Source organism: Phocoena sinus, chromosome 17 (genome assembly GCF_008692025.1).
Source record: "Phocoena sinus isolate mPhoSin1 chromosome 17, mPhoSin1.pri, whole genome shotgun sequence".
NCBI classification, from domain to species: domain Eukaryota; kingdom Metazoa; phylum Chordata; class Mammalia; order Artiodactyla; family Phocoenidae; genus Phocoena; species Phocoena sinus.
This window is the reverse complement of record NC_045779.1, coordinates 42,657,708-42,678,110: the sequence shown is the minus strand read 5'-3', so window position 1 is coordinate 42,678,110 and position 20,403 is coordinate 42,657,708. Positions and strand designations below refer to the sequence as shown.

General features: G+C 47.5%; 1 protein-coding gene across 3 annotated transcripts; it reads right to left on the bottom strand.

Annotated features, from left to right (window-relative positions):
- Nucleotides 1-8,397: 8,397 nt before the first annotated feature.
- OSR2 (odd-skipped related transciption factor 2) lies at nt 8,398-16,144 on the bottom strand. Of its 3 annotated transcripts, none has more exons than XM_032610586.1 (4): nt 15,724-16,144; nt 10,916-11,684; nt 9,745-9,844; nt 8,398-8,903 (listed from the first exon to the last, which is right to left on the bottom strand). In XM_032610586.1, the coding sequence occupies exons 2-4, from the start codon at nt 11,569-11,571 to the stop codon at nt 8,829-8,831; spliced, it is 831 nt and encodes a 276-aa protein (XP_032466477.1). In that variant the 5' UTR covers nt 11,572-11,684; nt 15,724-16,144; the 3' UTR covers nt 8,398-8,828. The 3 variants fall into 3 exon arrangements, with proteins under 3 accessions (XP_032466477.1, XP_032466474.1, XP_032466476.1); XM_032610583.1 differs by having other exon boundaries at nt 8,398-8,985; nt 15,724-16,111; XM_032610585.1 differs by lacking the exon at nt 15,724-16,144 and adding an exon at nt 12,514-12,613 and having other exon boundaries at nt 8,398-8,985.
- Between the last annotated feature and the right edge of the window lie 4,259 nt (nt 16,145-20,403).

Here is a 20,403-nt window from a genome sequence, read left to right as displayed (position 1 = left end):
AAACATGGCCATGTCCTGTCATCACATAATGATATTTACAACACAGCGCTGTCAATGTGCAATGTTGCAAAAACACAGTGCCACATGGTAAATATTGCAGACGCCTGTGAATAAGTCCCTCTGAAAGCTTAGGACTATGACCCAGTTCACAAGTGAAGTAATTTTTAGGATACAGAAGCACTGACTTTTCAGACCGTAGCAAAATAATGGGAAATGTTAAATTCTGACCCATAGTACCAATTGAACTACTGTTTTAACACTGTTCTTAAATAGGCAAAGTATCTTAGTTTAACTTGACGTTCCAAATTCTTGATCTTGTGCAATTCATTTTGCCTTGAATTTCAGATGATCTATTTGGAAAGGTAGGATATAGGAAAAGTTTTTCAGTCTGTCTCTACAGTTAAACAGCTACTACATTTCAATGGATATTTCTTCATTCAATAAATATTAAAATATAACAAAGAAAATGAGAGCATTGTATTATCTACTTAATGTAGTTTCTTTTTCATAGATTAATTTTCTTGTTTAGATAAAAGATGTAGGGCATGAACAGTACACTTTCACTGGGAAGTTTACCCTGGTAAAAAGACAGGAGCTATTACATTCTATCTTGTCAATGATCCATGGATAATGGGTCACCAGGGGATTTAAGAACTGTATCTTTCAGTTTTTGCCAGGGAGGTATATCAGTGTGCACTGATGTGAACCACAGTATGACACACCTTGAAGAATCTTCAAAACCCTCAGGCACTCTCTCAGCCGCTGTCATTAAGATATGGGACTAAAGGTTGTCAGTTAAAGATGGCGTTTTATAAATAACTTCAGTAACAGAATGTTTTTTCCTATTTCTCCATATTAAATTCTAATGAAAGAATTAATCCTCAGGTTTAAAAATCCTTAGAGTTTTTTTCCATTACCTTAGAAGAATACCTATTTGTGCTAATATTGAAAAACAGAACCAATATAGATTGTTTTATTGTTAAACGGGATGGGGGAAGCAAGTTGCAAAATAATATTATAATGTGATCATATTTGTGTGTGTATGCTTTTAAGTATGTGCTTACATTTGCATATCCACAGCAAAATGTCTAGAAAGATATACGAGAAATATTAATAGTGGCTACCTTCGGGGAGTGGAATTAAGAGGGTCATTAATGGAGGAGGGAAAAATAAAATAATTTTACTTTATACCCTTCTATATTATTTGAATTTTTTTTACAATAAGCATGACTGTTTTATCATCTGAAAAATAATAAAGATATACATTTATTTTTCAATTTAAAAACATTACTTTCAATCAACAGTCTTCTAAAGAGTGTCTAAAAGTTCAAGTGCTGGACTTCCCTGGTGCCACAGTGGTTAAGAATCTGCCTGCCAATGCAGGGGACATGGGTTTGAGCCCTGGTCCAGGAAGATCCCACAGGCCACAGAGCAGCTAAGCCTGTGTGCCACAACTAATGAGCCCACGCACCACAACTATGGAAGCCCGTGCACCTAGAGCCTGTTCTCCTCAACAAGACAAGCCACCGCAGTGAGAAGCCCGTGCACCACAACAAAGAATAGCCCCCGCTACTCCACAGCTAGAGAAAAGTCCACAGGCAGCAACGAAGACCCAATGCAGCCAAAAAGAAAAAAAAAAAAAGAGTTCAAGTGCTTTAGGAAGACAAATCATATAACATTTTTAAGTAGAGCTTAATTTGCAAACCCACATTTATTTTTACTGAATTAATACAATAATTTATGGGAGTGAAGTGATATGATTTCTTGGTATTTTCTAGCTTTTGTGAAGTCAACAATACTTACCTAACAATGCATGTATGCTTACCTCAATGAGAACTATACATCCTACAAGCTAGAGAAGACCTTACTATGTGGAGCAAATTTTCATTTTATAGGTGAGAAACTGAGTCTCAGAGAGGTTAAATGTCTTGTCTGTAAACAGTTCCAGAGCTTAAAAAAAATTAAATCCATCTTCTGACTTCACGTCCATGGCTCTTTCCATCACAAAATGGCCTCCTGCTCTAGAATGTTAGTGTAATGGTAATAAAATAATCCAAAAAAAAAAGAAAAACCCAATTTCATTTAGCTCTGATCTTAAAACCAGCATACACCCACACCTCAACACCTAAAACATTACTCATAGCAAATTCTTGTTCTTCATACAGAAGCCGAAGTAACAGGTCATCTGGTGACAATATTTCAATACGCCAATTGAAAAAAGAAGTAAAAAAGTTCTCTGTGACTTTCTCATTTTAATCAATTATCACATTCTCTTTCTTCTCCTGCTTCTTAAATTAGTGAGTGGATTAAGCGAACAAAGAAAAACAAAAAAATAAAACATCAAAGCAAAAGATATCTACTCATGTAAAAAGGAAAAATCAAATTTGTGGACAGCAGCAATAGAAAAGAAAAAGTAGATGGAGAGACCATGGAAGAGTAGTAGGAACCAAGAAAGAGAAAAAATTGACAACTTCCAGGACAGTGAGAAAAAAAAGGGGGGGGGGAGGGTTGAGGTTTGTTTTATGTTTATTATGGTAGGCACATAGTAAATGGCTGATGGATAAGATAAAGGGGATGATGATGTCTAATGCAGAAGTTCTCAGTTTCTAATACATGTAAGAACTACCTGAAGTGTTTGTTTAAAATACAGAGTCCTGGGTCTTTATCACCAGGAATTCCAAGTCACCCACTGAATTAGAGAGGGCCCAGAAATAAGTACCCTGGGTAATTCTAATGATCACACCCTGGAGGAACACTGAGCTGGAATTATTGGAACTCTTAAAGGGGAGGGAAAAAAGGACCAGGATACAGAAACCTAGAGAAGAGAAAAGATAGGAAAAGGAGGTTTGAATAGAAATCAAGGAAGAAAGAAAAGGAAAGTTAAAGTAAATATATAACTAAATTAAAGGAATGGTTTAGAAGAAGCATGAGGGTGGATGTGAAAAGTGACAAAAGCAAAGACTGGTCAGAAGCAATAAAGCAAAATGAAATATAAAAATATTGAGGAAATTAAGGCTTTATCTTGGACTTTAAAAATAACCTTTATTACCATTTTCCTTTATAGCAGTAACATATATTCATTGTGGAAGAGTTGAAAAATAAGAAAAGGAGAAGAAGAATGTACCCTTAATTTGTTACTTGTGAATAGCTCCTGTTAACATTTTGGTATATCTTCTGCTAGTCTTTGTTTCTGCTTAGTCTCTTGAAGGTTTTGTTTGGTTATATAGTCTACTCCACTATCCAGAAGTAGAGGCTTCTGAGAAACCTTTCCTAAGAAATGGTGTAGGGACTTCCCTGGTGGCACAGTGGCTGGGAATCCACCTGCCAATGCAGGGGACATGGGTTCGGGCCCTGCTCCAGGAAGATCCCACGTGCCAAGGAGCAACTAAGCCCTAGTGCCACAGCTATTGAGCCCGTGTGCCACAACTACTGAAACCAGTGTGCCTGGAGCCCGTGCTCCACAACAAGAGAAGCCTGCGCACCTCAGCGAAGACTAGCCCCCCCTCGCCGCGACCTCGCATAACAGTGAGGAACTCGCGCGGCCAAAAATAAATAAATAAATTTATGAAAAAAAAAAAAAAAAAAAAAGAAAAAAAGAAATGGTGTAAAGCAAAGAAACAATTACCTTAGCACACATCTTGCTAATGTATGCACAAAGTAAATTGAGATAAAGCACATATGCTCGGAGACAGAGTTCAAAGCTATGGCCGCTCGATGCTGAGATGCTGAGTCTAGTTCCCGGAGAAGGACCTTGGTGGTGCCACTCTCCCTGCTCAGGGTGTGGCACTGCCTTTATAACAGCTCCTGCAAAACAAATGCTGAATGCTATTTTCTCCTTTTTTTCGGAAAAGTGAAAATCCTCTTCGGATTTCTTTCCAGTTAGCAAGAACAGGTACTAATGTCGGTCTTTTGTGAAAGTGAAGTGAAGCGAACTTTCAAAAAGCAGGGGATACCTGTATATACCATTAAATATCCTGCTTTTATAACATAAGCCTCTTCCAACATACGGTTATTAATGGAAACTTCATTTTTAACATCTGCTTAATATTCACAATAGTCAGTTCTCCTTTCTTCCTTGCTGACAGAGCTCAGGTCTTTCAGGCAGTCAAGAACTTCAGGGAATGCTGGCACCATTTGGTGCACAGAAAGTGAATTTTATGTAGTCTAAGTCAATCGCGGTGTAATTCTATTTCCCTTGTTAGTGATTGGCTAAGGAAGGAGGAGGCGACCTAATTCTGGCCAATAAGATATGAGGGCAGGTCTACAGACTGGATTTATGGGAGAGATTCTTAGTTTTTAAAAAGTGGTTAACAAGAAAGAGGTAACCCCCTTTTCTGCCTATGGGATGTGTGTGAGAAGGAAACACTAGAGCTGGTGGTTGGAACTATTGCATCCATCTTGTGGCCATGAAGGGAGCCAGCTACACAATGAAGATGGAAGAAGAGGGAAGTAGGAAGAATTGGGCTCGGGATGATCTTGTCACTCCAATCAATCACACATCCCTGGACCCTACCTGAGACCTCTTGTTGGGTCAGAAAATAAATCCCCTATTGTTTAAGCCCCTTTAAGTCAGATTTTCTGTTTCTTGCAACAGAAAGCATCCTAACAGATATAGCATTATAACTTCCTACACAATTTTCCTCTTGTAGGCTACTTGTGTTACTTACAGGTTTTCACTATTGCTTTTGCCTTGGATAGTTTCAAGAAATAAAAAAGTTACATAGCCTAGATAGTAATGTAATTTGTGTTGGGGGAAGAAAGCAAGCTATAAAGAAAAGAAACAGGAATGAACTTGAAATATCTCAGGTCATCAAAGCTGAATCATTCTGAATCTCCACTCCCTTTATTGCTCATTGCTGTCAGCAGAGGTGGTTATCAGTGGCAAGTTACATTTCAGAAGGAAAAATTGGGAAATACAGTCTCAACGTAACACGCTATTAAGGGTGAACATAAATAACCCTCTGAAATACAAAGGCTATTCCTGTTTGCAGCGTTACATGGTTTCATCAACTTTTTCTCTTTATTATAATAAAATTACTTTGGTAACAAGAAAGGCTGTCCGTTATGCCATGGTAATTCACTTCTCATGTTAAAATTTGCTGTGGATTCTACACTGTGTTTAATCTAAATGCACCTAGTCTATCACATCGACAATATTCAAGAACTAATGTTTCCCAGGGGCCTTCCAGAATCAAAACTGGGGCAAGGGTCCTTGACTGAACATGATTTAAGTGAAGAAGTTCAAATGTCTATGCTAATATCTGACAAATGAGCAGTAGAAGAAAGCTCCAGTAACTGCCTCTGGTTTCATCACTAGTAATGGTTGGGCCCATTTATAATTTGAGATTTTAAATATGTTTACTTTTTAAATATTTAGTTGTCTTAGAGTCAAATTTTGGAAAGCTTCCTCATGTAAGAGAGGATATGCCTGTCAAAATAATAATTTTAATCAGTACATTTATCAAGCACTAGTAGTACAAGGACCTACATGTCTTTTCTTTTTTTTTTTTTTTTTCTTTTTGCGGTACGCGGGCCTCTCACTGTTGTGGCCTCTCCCGTTGCAGAGCACAGGCTCCGGGCGTGCAGGCTCAGCAGCCATGGTTCACGGGCCCAGCCGCTCCGCGGCATGTGGGATCTTCCCGGACCGGGGCACGAACCCGTGTCCCATGCCTCGGCAGGCGGACTCTCAACCACTGCGCCACCAGGGAAGCCCAAGGACCTACCTTTCAATATTAGCATCAATAAGTACACCTAACACACATTCAGAATTTTATATTAACAATTGATTACAATGTAATTCATTTACGAAACTTATTTTTTAAATCCCACACATAGATTACAAAATGAGACTAAAGTCACAACTAAATACTTAAATGTTGTTCATGAAGTTCTTCAGCACTGTGGTTATGACTTGCGCTATTTCCCACTCCTGGTCTCTGGCCAGGAGTATTGATTCATGAGTTGACTATGGTAGAGGGTGTAAGGAAAACATGGGCTAATCTAAATCTCAGATAATGACTCTTTTCTAAACCAAACCCCCCCCAAAAAAAACAGCAAATCAATTTCATAAGCTACAAGATATCATTTCCCCCATGATGTCTCATAAGTTCGTCTCATGTAAGAATCATTTCCTGCATACTTGGATGTGTAAAGAAGAAGAAAACAAAACTCAGAATGTGGAGAGGAACCCACTATTCAAAAGTTTACCTGTCATCATGAAGAATGTGGAGTCTACTCTGAGACTGGATCCTTTCTGAATCTAGATGGACGCTGGGTTTAAGAGTCCAGATTGAAGAGGTCCATTAATTTAAGCCCTATTATAGGTTTTTTAATTATCTAAGTAGTCAAGATTCCAAAAATGTGCCACTAAATGCAGAAAGGCAGAAACTGATCATGAAAATCATTGGAAACTAGCACAGGGCTTGGCACATGAAAAGCACATAATAAACATTTGTTAAAGAAATAACTGCATAAATAAATTATATATAAATTTACCTGAACTTTTGATAGCGTGTATATGGGAAGGGAAACTGCTTTCTCCACCTTCTCTGTTTTTCCTCATTCACTTCTGATTTCCATTTTTTTCAATAAAAAATAAATGGGGAGGAAGAGTATTCTGGTTACACCTATCTGTATTTCCCTGTGACAGGGACTTCAAGGGTATGCCTGAGCTTGATATCGAGCAAGGGTCAATCTTTGATAATTCGACTGAACCCTGTGCTACGGAATTGTGTCGCTGGTAGTCGGTTGGAGTGGGTGGGGCAGTGAGGCTGACTACATGGAAAAAGCCTGCTGGATTAGGGGAGCTCTAGGGACAGTCAATGTGTAACCCTGCCCTAAAGTATTCAAATCTTCTGTGCCAAGATGGGCAGGATCTTGAGGGAGTAGGGGTAGGGAGGTCACTGAGTTAATTCTGTACAAACAAAAGAAAACAAACAGTTTCATTCCTCTGAATGCCACACACACATGCATCCCCACATTCCATCCCTGCCCCCCCTCCCCAGTGAAGCCTTTGGGCCCATCCCATGTTGGGAAATGCATTTGTGTGAGCATTAGACACACAGACTTAGTGGGTGGACATTTTGTTGCAGAGAATTGATCTCTCATGAGAAGGAGAAGTGACTTCCAGCCAGCACCCCGCAAACAGAATAAGCCCTGAGTCAGGAACAGTTTTTGAAACCGCCTCGTAAGTTGTTTTGAGTAAGGCACAGGTGAGAAATTTTGAGTCTAGTCCTCAAATCGCTACCTACTCTTTTGGAGGATTCTAAGGTACAAACATAGGGCATTTTGTCTGGTATCTCCATGATGATGAAACATGCCATGCCCACGCAAATACACAAATGAAAAACAAATCTGAGGATAACTAGTTCACCCTGTTGCTCAGTATTAAAGTTTGCAAGAGCAGGGCCACTGGGCCACAAGTTCCTCCAATATTCCTTCTTGAAGTGAAATTATTTCCCTTCTGGACTCTGCAATAGTACAACTGTTTGTCTGCATCCAAAGCCTTCCACTCAAATCCTACACGGGGTTGTCATTATATTAGTGTCATATTCCACCAGAATCATTTGGGAAAGAACTGAAATGCCTCAGAAGGTGATTACATATTTGCCATGAGCTCTATACTCAGAATAACCTGTACTTCCGGCATTTTCCCAGGGACAAAAGGCCAACCAGTGATGGAAACCTTGCTAGTGACCTCAGTTTGCTTTGCAGAGAAATACGAACCTTCGAGAAAAAAAGGTCTCCACCCCTGGGAAAAAATATTTTGTGCAAACATAGCTGAGTAGTCTCTCCTTTCTGTTCTTGTCCCCCATCTTCTGAAGGTTGTACCTGCCTGCATTCTTCTGTAGCAGGATTTTAGACTTTTCCCCCAAAGGTGGGGTAAAGTCTCTGTCTATAGAGCTAAATCATTGTGTTCAAAGTCTAATGGCAAGAGAAGTTGCCCATCATAAACTATGACAATAGGTCAAGGACTTCTAAAAGTGAAGTGGTGAGAAGCTCCCTTCTCTTCTTTTTCCTTATGCTTCTTCCCACCTTGTGTTTTCAAATGGGTCAGCCATTGGAGTCGCCTTGTTATTAATAATGATTATCATATTGTTTTTATCTGAAGGAATAATACACAAGGAATTAAAATAAACAAAAGGGGAGGAAAAACCTCATGGGTATCAATTTTAATATCTTCAAAAAGCAGAAAGACAGCACAGTTGACCAATTCCAAAATGCCACAGTATGAAAAGGGAAGAGATGAAGTTTCAGTAAGAGAACTGTGAGAAGTCTTACTTTTGAAACCTCGGGATAAAGAATGCCCTTCAATATTTAATATTTCAGAGACATGCCACTCTTCCAGAATCCAGAGGAAAAACAGAAGTCAAATAGCAAGGCACTTTTGCAGGAGTGTTGAAACAAACAAGAAAACATTTTATTTTTGAAAATACAGTCTTTAAAGATAAATTTGGTTTCCATTTTCCATACCTAGGTGCATCCAACAAGATACAAAAACAGACAAAACAAAACAACGAAACAGAGACCCACGACATTATGTACAGAGCTCTAAAATGAGCTGTGAATATCTACAAGAAACTAGCATATGCTCTTTGTGAAAGGATGTACTTGTGTGGCTTTCTACAGTTCTCAGTCCTTGGGAAGAAGAGTTAATCCCCTGGAGCTGCCGGTGTGGCTGCAGCCGGGGAAGAGCTGGGGGTCAGTGAAGGGTTGGGGGTGCCCCCCCCCCGGGTGGGAGGCGTGGAGAGGTGTCTGGGGAGGGGGGCGGCGGCGGTGGCCCGGGACAGATCCGGGGCTTCTCTAGAAGTCCTGCCGCGGGGTGTGAGTCAGGCTGTGCCTCCGCAGATCACAGTTTCGCCTGAACACTTTGCCGCACTGCTCGCAGCTGTAGGGCTTGATGTCTGTATGGGTGAGAAGGTGAGTTTTCAGATTACTTCTCTGATTAAAGGTTCTTCCACATGTGGGGCATTTGTGTGGAGATTCCTGTTCAGATGTGAAGCAAGCAAAGGATTAATCCTTCACACCACCACGGCACCCTTCTCAATAGTTTCTGTCTTATCGGTATCACAAGGTTAACAGAACACGCGCACGACAACAAAGAGGAGACTTGCAGGAACACATCTATGCTCCTAATCCTCCAATCACAAAAACACACGCACAGGCACACACAGGGACCGGATTACACTGATAACCGCCGGTGGCCACTGGCGGTGGGCTTTGTGATTTCCAGCTCTTTACATTTCATCACCATGTCATAGGCAGGAAAAGGGGGAAGGAAAAACTCTAATCCTCTCTTAAGGAACGACATTCTCTCGGGTAATAAGGCTCCTCTTTGGTGGAAAATTAAACTATTCCTCAATGTTCTGAAAACTACAAATTATGAGGCCCCTGGGAGAGAGAACGTATGGGATTTCACCATGCCTCCATTATCAAAATTACCTTTATTTCCTCCCAAACACGAAAGCTTTAAATGCAGGGCACATCAGGTGAAAAAAATAATACTTCTAAAATTAGGATTTTAGAATAGTGAGAGTGGCTTGTTCTTTAAGAAAAACACATAAATGTTTTCTGTTAAATAAAATTAATTTCATGTATAGAAAAACTGGGTGCTGCTTTCTCCACCTAGAGAACTGATCTAAATAGAGCCTTTTATGAGAAAGACCCTGCCATTGAACACCTTTTCTAGAGCAAAACTGATAAAACAGAACCAGTCACTGTTTTTAAACAAGAAAACAAACTTACCTGCATATGTAAAGTTTTGTGAACAGCCAGAGTTCTAGACTGACAAAATCCTTTCCCACACTCCTGACATTTGAAGGGTTTTTCTTTGGAATGGATATACCTGAAAATCAATATAAGGTTTCATTGAAATGGCTTTAACATCACGGTAAGGAGTTTCTTTTGGCAATTACTTTAAACGAAGTCATGAGGGAAAAAAAGAAAAGAAACAGGATTTCCATTATTTATGTTTTTACATCCCCCCCACCCCCCCGTGTAATTCTGTTTATGGTTAACCTCAACTAACAGACTCTTCAAAACATTCACCGGACGCCGGCTTTATCTACACTTGATCGCCCTCTCTGGCGTGTTTTGGAGCTCGAAATCGTGCCGAACGAGCTCTTCTTGGCCTCTACGGTTTTCTCTGGGATTTAAACTCGTCACATCAGGATATAAGGCAAGGCCAAGTTTAGGGGGACTAATTTTAGCGAACCCCTTAAAAGCCGCGGAGGATCGGTACAGCAGTCCTACCTTGGGGTAACAACAGCAAGTAGAGTCCAGGGAAAAGATACTCTCACCCCCACTCCTGGGAAGTTTTTACTGGATGAAAACACTTACATTATAGTATTTCTTCAATTGCCTTTGATTAATGCATAGTTGAAGATGTGGAGGGAGTGTGAAGAGCTGTTTCTAAATTCAGTGATCTCAAGACCCCCTCAAATAAGTTTAAAGAAAGGTCACTGTGGCAGGCTCTCGGGCGCACCTGGGGGCGAGTCAGGGAAGGGAGGGAACCCAGTGGAGGTGGCCGAGGAGATTTCCAGAAATGGTCCTATCGCAGGCAGGACCTGCACCCACCAGAGAAAGGTCTTCGAGGTTTCTTGGCTCTACCTGCCCCACCCGCTAAGGTCGACCAGGTGGAAACTGGAAAACCGATCCCAGGACCAAGGCCAACCCAGCAGATTTTAACTACCTAAGGATGGGGTGGCCCTCCTGCATCCCAAACAAGAACAGGCAGCAGGGGCCCGCTGAGGACAAAGGTAAATTTGGAGGGTTGGTTGTGGCTGGCTGGGGAGGGCTTTGGGGGATATATTCTAGTTCAAAGGGGATTTTAGTGACGCTTGCAATGTCTATCAGGATTCAGTATTCTGGATAAACTGTCCTTCCCTCCCCAGGCCAACCTCTTTCCCCACCTTACCTGTGATCCCGCAAATGGTCTTGCCTCCGGAAAGCCTTGTGGCAGATGTCACACGTGTACGGCCTCTCATCTGTGTGGGTCCTCTCGTGGATGAGCAAGTTGTAGGATTTGGTAAAATGTCTGCCGCAAAACTTGCAGATAAACTCTTTTTTCGTTTTGGAGGGCAACCTCCCTCGGGAGGGCTTTCTGTCCGGAGTCAATTTACTGAGGCCCGAGATGGGGCTACCCAGCCCCGGGCTCAGCTTGGTCAGGTCTCCTATCTTAGGGGGATCCTCTTGCGTAGCGGCCACGGCCAAGTTGGCAAAGTCAAAACGGGGCCGGTCCTTGTGCAGGGCTGGGAGGACGTGGGCAATGGCTCCCTGCTTGGGGTGGAAGAGGTGGGTGGTAAAGGGCAGAGCCGGGAAGGGGAAGCGCGCGTCCACGAGGCCCTGCGCCGCCGCCATCTCGGTGATGGTGGAGCGGGTGATCTCGTGCACGTTGGGGTACCCCAGTGTCCAGTGGTTCATGTGCATGGTCTGCACGGCGCTGAGACCGTACAGGCCCTGCAGGTGGTCCACCGCGGCGGGGAAGGTGTTCACGGCCTGCAGGAAGGAGTAATTGGTGAGCTGCAGCGATGGGTGGAGCGGGATGGGCGCTGGCAGGGCCTTGCTCCCCATTTTCCGGGGTGCTGGGGGGCGGAGGTAGCCACCCTTTTTTTCCAGGACTCAGAGGCGGGTGGGCGTGGGGCTCCGGCGAAAACCCAGGAGGACAACGGCACGCAGAGAAAACCCTAAAAATGGCCGGGGGAGAGAGAGAAAGTCGTGACTATTATCCAAGCCTGCTCGGTCTGTCCCTTGGCGCCGCTTGGGTTACAACACCTTCCTTCTAAGTCCTCCTCCCCACCCACTCCGAGGCCCCCAAACGGAGTGGTGAGGGAACCTCGGAGAGCCTGCCCCGCGGGCGAGTCGACACCAAGGTCGAGCTCAGCCCCCGGGGCCGGGGTGTCAGGCGGGGCAAAAGTGGTCCCCGGCGGCGAGCGGGTCGCCCGTGGGAAAATCGGATGCCAGGCACGCACTGATTCGAGGAGCCGAAGACCCGGGCCGGGGGGAAAGAAAGGTGAGCAGGGGCTCCAGCAGAGGCGGCACCCAGTCCAGCCCACCCACCCCTACCCGATCGGGTGAAGCTTGGTCATCCGTGACACCCCGCTGTGCCAGCGCCCACAGGCCCGGGCTGAGCCTCTGTTGCCGCTGTGCCTCCAAGCTCCCCGGGGAACGTTGGGCTGTGGGTCTGACCTGGGCGTGAGGGCCTGGCTTAGCCGGGCGGCTCCTAGCGCTGCGCCCCGAGCCCGCTGACCCGCCCCGCGACCGCCGTTCACCCGGACCGCGCCTGGGGTGGTGGAACGCAGCCGGGGGCGCTTTGCGCTCCTGGGGCTGCGGGGCCCTTGGAGGGGCCCGCCTTGCCCGGCGCTGACCTCAGAGGTTTTCTTTTTCCTTCCTCTGCCTCTGTCCCATTTATCAGCGGTGACGGGCCACAGGAAAGAAAAGTGACACCTCGGGAACCGGTGAGGCCTAGAATCACCCCTTCCACCTTCCCAGGGGCCGTCTCCTCCCACCCCCCACCTAGATCCCTTCCAGATGGTTCAGGCTCAGTGGGGTGTTGCGGGGGTGGAGAAAGTCCCCGATCCAGGACGGAGCGCCAAGCTCTCGGGAGGCCCGAGCGCTTCTCGACCTGGCACCAGGAGAGACTCCTACACTGGCCAGGCCCCAGCAAAAGAGAAGAGAGGAGAGGCAAGAGTGTTCCCCGGGGAGGAAAAAAAAAGGAAGGCACAGCAGGGGAGCCACAGCAGATCGGGTACGGTGCGCCTCTGCCTGCCTGGAGGAAGCTTGCTTGTCGGCCTGGAGTTGAGTGCGACGTTGCTCCTGCCACCGGGAAGCCGGCCCGGGTCTGCGGCCTGGGCCTGAGCAGGGCGCATGCACATGCCTGTCCCTGAACCCCCAGTGCCAACACGGAGGTCTGCTTTCAGACCCAGTTTCCCGGGGCACCTCATCTGCTTTCAGGGTAGGCCAACCTTCTCCCACTACCAGCCCCTTTTTGGCAGAGAGTTCTGCCAGCTCTGCGGCCTGGGCCTTGCCTCTGAAGGTGGCTCCCCAGAGGCTGGGACTCACAGTTAAGCACTTTCCCTAGAGAGGGGCAGGCAGGCCTATCTGAGCCATCAACCTTTATGCCTGGCTTTTGAACCCAGCAGGAAGATGGGAGAGTTTGTCCAGACTTCCTTGCCATCAGCCCTTTCTGCGCCTGAAATGCTCTTCTCTAGCGTGTTGTGAAGTCTTGCCTGTGGCTCTATCTGGGGGCAGGCTTAGAGGGCTGCACTAATGACACAGCGCTCTGGCCAGGCAGAATCTGGCCGCCTCCGCGAGGCCCACACCTTCCCTCCCTCCTCTCCTGTTTGGAACGGCTTGGAGACAGGGATTTATTAATGAACCGCTTCTGCCCAGTGGTATGCGGTCTGGGAGTTGAGGCCGGGAGTTAATGAGAAGTGTGTAACAGTCAGAGGGTCTCAGTCAGACCGTTCAACCGAAACTGTAAACCTCCATTACTAATAAACTTTCCCACCACATATCACAATTCATTTTTGTTCAGTGGCAACCCTCAAGCCCTCTCCTAGAGAGGTAGAAAAAAAAATTCTACAAACATCTCTGGTAATCTATTTGTTTCCTCTTCCATTAAAAGTCATAAGTTATACCTTTATTTCCTTCTTTTTGCATAGGAGGATTTTCTAGAGATTCAAAATATTATTTTTCCCCTAGTATTAAAAACTGGCCTCCCCACATAGGAAACCGAAATTATTATTTGGGTGTTTTCCCAGACTGGATTTCTTAGAAATAAATACAGAAGGCAAAGTGCAATTCCCACCACGTTCTCTGTGTATGTACGTGCATGTGTGTGGGGTGTGTTATCGACTGAAGGAATATCATGGCCTGTGATTTTGATTCCAAGTGCACAAAGCGAACTCTGCCATAAAGGTTATACGTTAATTCTGTCAGCAGAAACTTGAGTGCCATCTTCCTTCCCTTTTCACCAAATGGTTTATAACCCAAAATTAATGCCTCTTTTATAATTCAGCTTCATGGTGGCACAAAAGTGCTATTTCATGGTGTGTATTCGTTTTAATTTGCAGGACAAATAGTTTCTTCATAGAAGAAGAGCAATCCTTCACAAACAGAGCAACCCTAAAGATCCACTAAACATTTTTGCCATAAAGAATTAGGGAGTTTAGATTTCCACTCTCCTGCTGAGTAGCTGGAACTATATGTCAAAAGATATTTTAAGTCAATGCAGAGATCTAAAGTACTTTCGTTTTGTCTAGAGCTGAGCATGTAGTTCTCACACTCAGTTTCAGGCAATAACAGCCATCATCTGCTGTCACTTCTACACCATCCCGTTTCAGACCATTGGTTACTTTTAATTTTGCAAGGAGAGAAACTTAAACCAACGAAAAGACATAAATATTTCCGTGGAACTGAGACTAGTTTTCTTTCATCAGCCTTCTTCACAGGAATTTCCAGACATGTACAGAAGTTTTGTAAAATTTAGTTCACTGGCTGTCAACAAGTGAGAGGTGTACGTACTAATTTCAGTTCAGTGAAGCTTTCAAAACACTGGAGAAAAAAATAGTGGTAATTTGATAAGGAGGCTCGCTCTTTGGTAATGTGTTATTACACTTTATTATCTAAAAATCGTATGCAGTCAGGGGTCATCTGCTAACACCTGTGGGTTGGTGTCTGAGAAAAATGACTGATGGATCCGTAGGCTCGCTGAATTTCAGCCCAAGCCACAATAAAATTTTACATTAATCAGAGAGCTATACTCCAAGTAGATCTAAGGAGATCATTTTTTTAAAAGTAATAATAAAATTAAAATGGCCAGATTGGATCAGGTGAACAGAGAGAAAGGGCCGCGAAGTTCCTGCCCCTTCGCTGCGCCTCTGCCTTCCCAAGGAGTTAATTAAATTAAGATGCCTTCCGCATAATCTGGGTTCTGTTTCTCTCTGCTCCCTCGCTCCCCCTGCATGAGTAATTTTCTTGTTCTGCTCAGGACTGCAGTTTGTTTAGCAAAGAAAGTAGCTGTCTGCGCCGTTTCGCTCCGGGAAACTCCAGCCCTCTTTTGTTCCCTGCTAACAGGTAGGGAGACAGAGCCAGCGCACCCTCCACAAACACCTTTTTCTCCCTCCTCACCATACAAACACAACTCCTTGCTCTGTTGCTACTTCTCGAGAATCCGAGTGTTTAAACCCCAGGGGGATTTGCCTTTTGCCCCCTCCTCCAGGACTAGAGGATGGGAGGAAAATCAAAAAGGCCGGCACAAGGTTGAAGAATTATCTAGGGCTGAACTATTACTTTCCTCTTGAAACGCGCTGGCTCGGCAGGCACTGTGTGTCGCGGCCCGTCCGCTCTGCCGCGGCTGTCCCCGGACGGGTGGACCAGGAATACTATGGCAGAGTGAGAAAGAACATAATATTGTGGGGGGTTATCTCAACGTAAGTAGATCAGCTTTTAGAAGAAGCTTTGCTGAGTGCTTAGATTAAATGTCGCAAAACAAAACTAAAAACAGTACGTGAAAGCGTGTGTCGTTGCGTGTTAGCTGGGAGTGGCTTGCCTGGGATCCGATAAAGTGAAAAATACAATGCCCCGGGAGTGCGTCCGTATGATTTCTTTTCTCAATTTCTGAACTTGTGGCACGCCGGACCGAGAATCCGAGCGCCCCCCTGCACCCCCTGCAGCCTGCCTTCCTTAGGGTGGCTGCAGCCCCTTCCCAGAGTGGACACTCACCTCCCCCAGAAACGTCCGCCTGGGCAGCGTCACTCAGACCTGGTCCAGGCAGTGAGGCGCACAGCTTGGAAAGGTCATTGGGTCCACGCCGGACAAACTTCTTTTTCCGCGCGGAGTCCCGGGAGCCGCGGACATGATCTGGAGGACGACGAGCAGCCAAAACGAGAGCGGATCCTCGCCTTCGTCCGAGTCAGTGGTCGTAGAATGTGTAAAGACCCAGGGCGGTTGGAGCCCGCGCTCAGCGCTCGCCCGGAACCTCGCGCCTCCGCGAGCCTCTCGCCGCGGACTCGGGGTAAGGTCTGAGTCTGCAGCCTCGCAGGGCCATCACCCTCCAGCAGCGAGCACGCCGAGCTCCGTCCACGCCCGCGTCCCTCCCCAGGCTGCTCGCGGCCCGGAGACCCGGGCTTTAGTAGCGGCCCCGCCTCCCCTTCGGGCGGGCGTCCCGCAGCCGCGCTGGGCCCCCAGCGCCCAGGCTCCGCCTCCGCGCCCGGCGCCCGCTAATGGTCCACTCTGTTTACTTGTGTTTGGATAGCAACTGAGTCTTAAAGGCACAGGTTTGCTCGAGGTTTCCCTGTTACAGAGGCAGAGCCAAGGTGACTCAGTTCAAAACTCACACACAAACACAACGTCCACCCCCTTCCTTCTCGGTGCCACTTTTCCTTATAATGTTAGAAACTGAACAACTGGTTTTCTGCCTCCCGAAGACCCCGCAGAGAAACTCAAAGGGCATTCTGTAGTTTTACTTGGCGCGCTCGCCCCGTTAGTTTCCACATTTTAACACGTTTAACGTAACTATCTTATTCGCAGGTAAAATCAATCACTTTTAGATTGTATTCTCCAGCATATATCACCCTTCCTCCAATTTTAAATAGTTTTGTACATACTTTTGGTCAGTTATGACTGTATCTGCAGTCTGCTTTCGCCTGCTGTTTTCAAAACGAAGTTTGTTTATAGAGGTGACAATTGACTAATTTCGTAATTACTGCAAAGACATATGTGGGATATCCCAGGAGAAATTTCTTCCAAAATTTAAGCTTTTAATCAGCCAATGTACATTTCATAAACAGTTAACCAACTTGGTTAAAGGGGTGGGCATCTGCAACCCATTGGCAAACAATAAAGAATCCATCTGGAATGGGTGAAGAGCAGTCATTTAAAATATTTAGAAAAATACTATGCTAGCTTCTCAAACGTGTACATCTTCATTCCCAGCAAAAAAACAGAGTTCATTGTTCAGTTGCCAGGAAACGTAATCGAATTTGTAGTGATACATTTTTCAGGTTCTTCTAAAGAGTTGGTCCTCTGTGAGTGTAATTGCAGGATGCACTTTAGCTACTCTGGAAGTAGGGTGACCGAGTGACAGAAAGGGGATGACATACTCTCATTTTAAACAGCCTCTTTCCAGATGAGATCTGCGTGAGCAGCACTGAGCAAAACGCCCTTCGTCCCAGACGAGTTCGCCAGAGGCGATTTACATCAGCCCCCTGCAAGTCCGCGCTTTGAGGGGCGCAGATCTTCAAGCCAAGAGGCTGTACAATTCAAAGGTGTTCTGCCAAAATGTGGTTTGGGATGTGCCGCCCCAAAAGATAACTAAAATAATTTCAGTCGTGCGGGGAAGTGGACAAATACAAGCAGGAGACTAAAACCTGTCAAAAGGTCAAGCGATGATTGGGAAGCCAGGCAGAAGCTACGGGATATTATTATTAGGATAAAATCCCTTCCATTTTATTTATGCAGAGGTAAGTAGAATTTCTCGTTCCTTCGGTAAAACATAATTCAGAGATAGCAGATCTTTTTTTTTTCTTTTCTTTCCAATTTCAAATTTGCAAAAGTTAAAAAGTGAGCTTGGAATGAAGACCCGAGTGTTTAATATCCTTCAGCATTGAACTGCTTCAAAGTAGACTTGACAAACAGCGTGGAAGTAGCGGAATGCCTGAGTTCAGGACTTTTAAAAAAAAAAAGTTTTCCCTAATGGATTCTATAGGGGTGCTTTCATTTTAGCGCTCAGTCCTGAGCCCCAGCTACGGGGATGCCTGCGGTCCCCTCTCTCTAACCGCCTCATTCCTTCCGCAGCTTTTCTCAATTTGGAAGATTTGGAGGGAACTTTCTCTTCTTTCAGACCCCCAGGACACAACTCCCGGGGTGGTGACCTGAAGAGTGTTCCTACGCTTCATATTTCCTTTTCTGCAAGTGGAGGAAACTCCCAGCGTGGGTTTCACACCTTCCCACCGTGTGTGTGTGTGTGTGTGTGTGTGTGTGGTGTTGTGTGCGGAACCGCCTGCTCTTCCCGAGGATGAACATAATTTCCAACCATTCACGAGCTGCGCCCTCTTTCCGCAAACCTCCTGAGCCCGGGTTTTTCCATAAACGTGTTTACCTCGCCCACCCCAGCCTCCGAAGTTCCACAGTGGAGTCTGGGCCACGTCTGCCCAAGCGCTGCAGCCGCTTGAAAGGTAGGGAAGCTTCGGCGAGCTCCGGGCTTTGGGAGAAGGCTCGAGATGCGGCAGCGCCTCGGCAGCCTCCAGGCCCGGCCACCGCAACGGGCAGGTGCGCGCCCCATGCGGAGAGCAAGCTGGAGGCTGGACGCGGAGCCGCACCCTTCTCAGGGCTCTCCCGGGCCACCTCTGCGGCCACTCGGGCCGGCCCTTGAGTTGCTCCACGCTCTGCCCGAAGCAAGCCCCCTGCCCCCGCCGGCGTCTAGAGCGCACGCTCTTTGGGGGCCCACCCAGAAGCAGCCTCCTCGGCCGGACTCCCCAGGCGTTGTCGCGGCGAGTTGTGGGTCCGGGTGTGCAGAGCCGTAAGTCCTGGAGCCTACAGAGCGGCCCAGCCGCGCCCTGGGGGGCTGAGTCCCTGCACCGCCGTCCCACTCCCCCTGCGCCCTCCAGGAGCAGCGCTGCGGTTCACGCCGACGTTTCCGCCGACCGGTCAACTGCTGTTCTTGCGGCTCTGGGCTTGCGACACCAAGGACGCTTCCAGAGAAATGGCTAACAGACTGTCGAGGGGAGCGCGAGCAGTTGCAACCCAAACCCGAACCTCCCCTGGAGGACCGGACGCAGGACGGGGAGAGGACAACGGAGGAATGGGAGGAGGAGGGGGCTCGGCAGCGTGGGCCCCTTCCCCCCTACCTCCCACCCCCACCCGCCCCACCGGCCCACCCAGAAGGCTCTGCAAGTTAAGCCACGAACAGGTGTCAGACACACACTTCCCTGAGGTTGACTCCGAGCCTCTACCAGTCTGAACCGCGCGCTGCGGACATCCTAAAGACTTTTGCCCTTTATGTCAGAAGTTATGGACACACCATCTTTTAACAGGGATCTCAGCTGCCACTGCCTGTGAGGACTGAGGGCTCGCCTCCCTTCTCTCCAGCCTTCCCTGCCTCTCCAGGGCAGGGACCTTTTTGCATTTGAACTTCCCACACTGTTTGCCGCTTTTCGCCGGAGCCCGGAGGAACTGAGAGCCCAGCTCTTCTCTGGGCTTGTGCACTCCAGCCCCAAAGTAGTGAGGAGGGCCGCGCAAACCTAGAGGAGGGTCGCGGGCACTGGGCTCAGAACTGAGGATGTGGAGGCAGGAGACTAAGAATTTTGTCTTTTAAAAAGTAGGTTCGGGACAGCGCTCTACTAAGGGCTGGGGTGGGAGAGCGCGGCAGCAGGCGGGAGCTCCGCGGCCCGCGGGAAGAGCCGCAGCGCCCCCTGGAGGCACGGTCTGAGCACTACGTGGCGCGGGCGCCGGGGTTAGTCACTCAGGCGGCTAGCTCCCGAGGTGACTGTCCAGCTGCCAGCGACCCTCCCGATCGCTGGGTTCCTTTCACCTCGTCCTGGGCTCCTTGGCTGCGGTGGCAGAGTCGTGTGCGCGACACGGCTGCTGGAGAGAGGGCCTGGCTTGCTGCCAGGGCCAGTGAGCCGCTCCACCCCCACCGTTGGGGCCTTTGTGAGCATCCCGCGCGTTGGCCTCCCAGCGACTCCCCTCCTGGCCGGTTTTTCCGAGACGGATTTTCGGACTCACGACGCCGCCCAGGGCGGCTCTGGCTTTCGCAGGGCAAGGGAAAGACACTAGTTCTGACAACCCGCTCAGGGAGTTCGCGGCGGTCCGGTGATCAGCTCAGATTCTAGCAGATTCCAAGGCCTCGGATGTTGTCCCTGCGGGAGAGGCAAGAGAGGTTTCTCAGGGACCCCATTTGGAAAGACTCTCCCACGCCCCACGACTTACCCCTCATCTCACCCAGCTTTTGAAGCCCTATCGGGAATGGATCCCTGGGCGGGCTGTGCTCTCCTTAGGCCTGAGAGCGGGAAGATGCGCGTCGCGAGGCGCGCGAATAGCGCGGGAGCCCTCCGGGGTCTGGAGGCCTGAGGACCACCCGCCGCCTCCAGCCGTCCCATCCCTGGCCCAGCCACCTCCGGGGTCGCGCTGGGCGAGACAGCCTCAGGGGCCCGAGGCCGGTCGAATGTCTTGGGCTTTTCCCCAGGGGCGGGGGGAGGAGGAGGGGAGGGAGGTGGGGAGGAGGGCGTGTGGAGCCCAAAGACGCCCTCCTGGTGCCCGCGCCCCTCACTCAGCTTCGTTCCGCCGGAGGCCTCGGCGGGCGCCCTTCCAGCCACCAGCTTGCGCTGCACCGAGCCACCGGGAAAGAGGAGCGACCTGTGAAGGCTGAAGACCGGGTCGGAGGGTTAGCTACGTGGCCAAAGT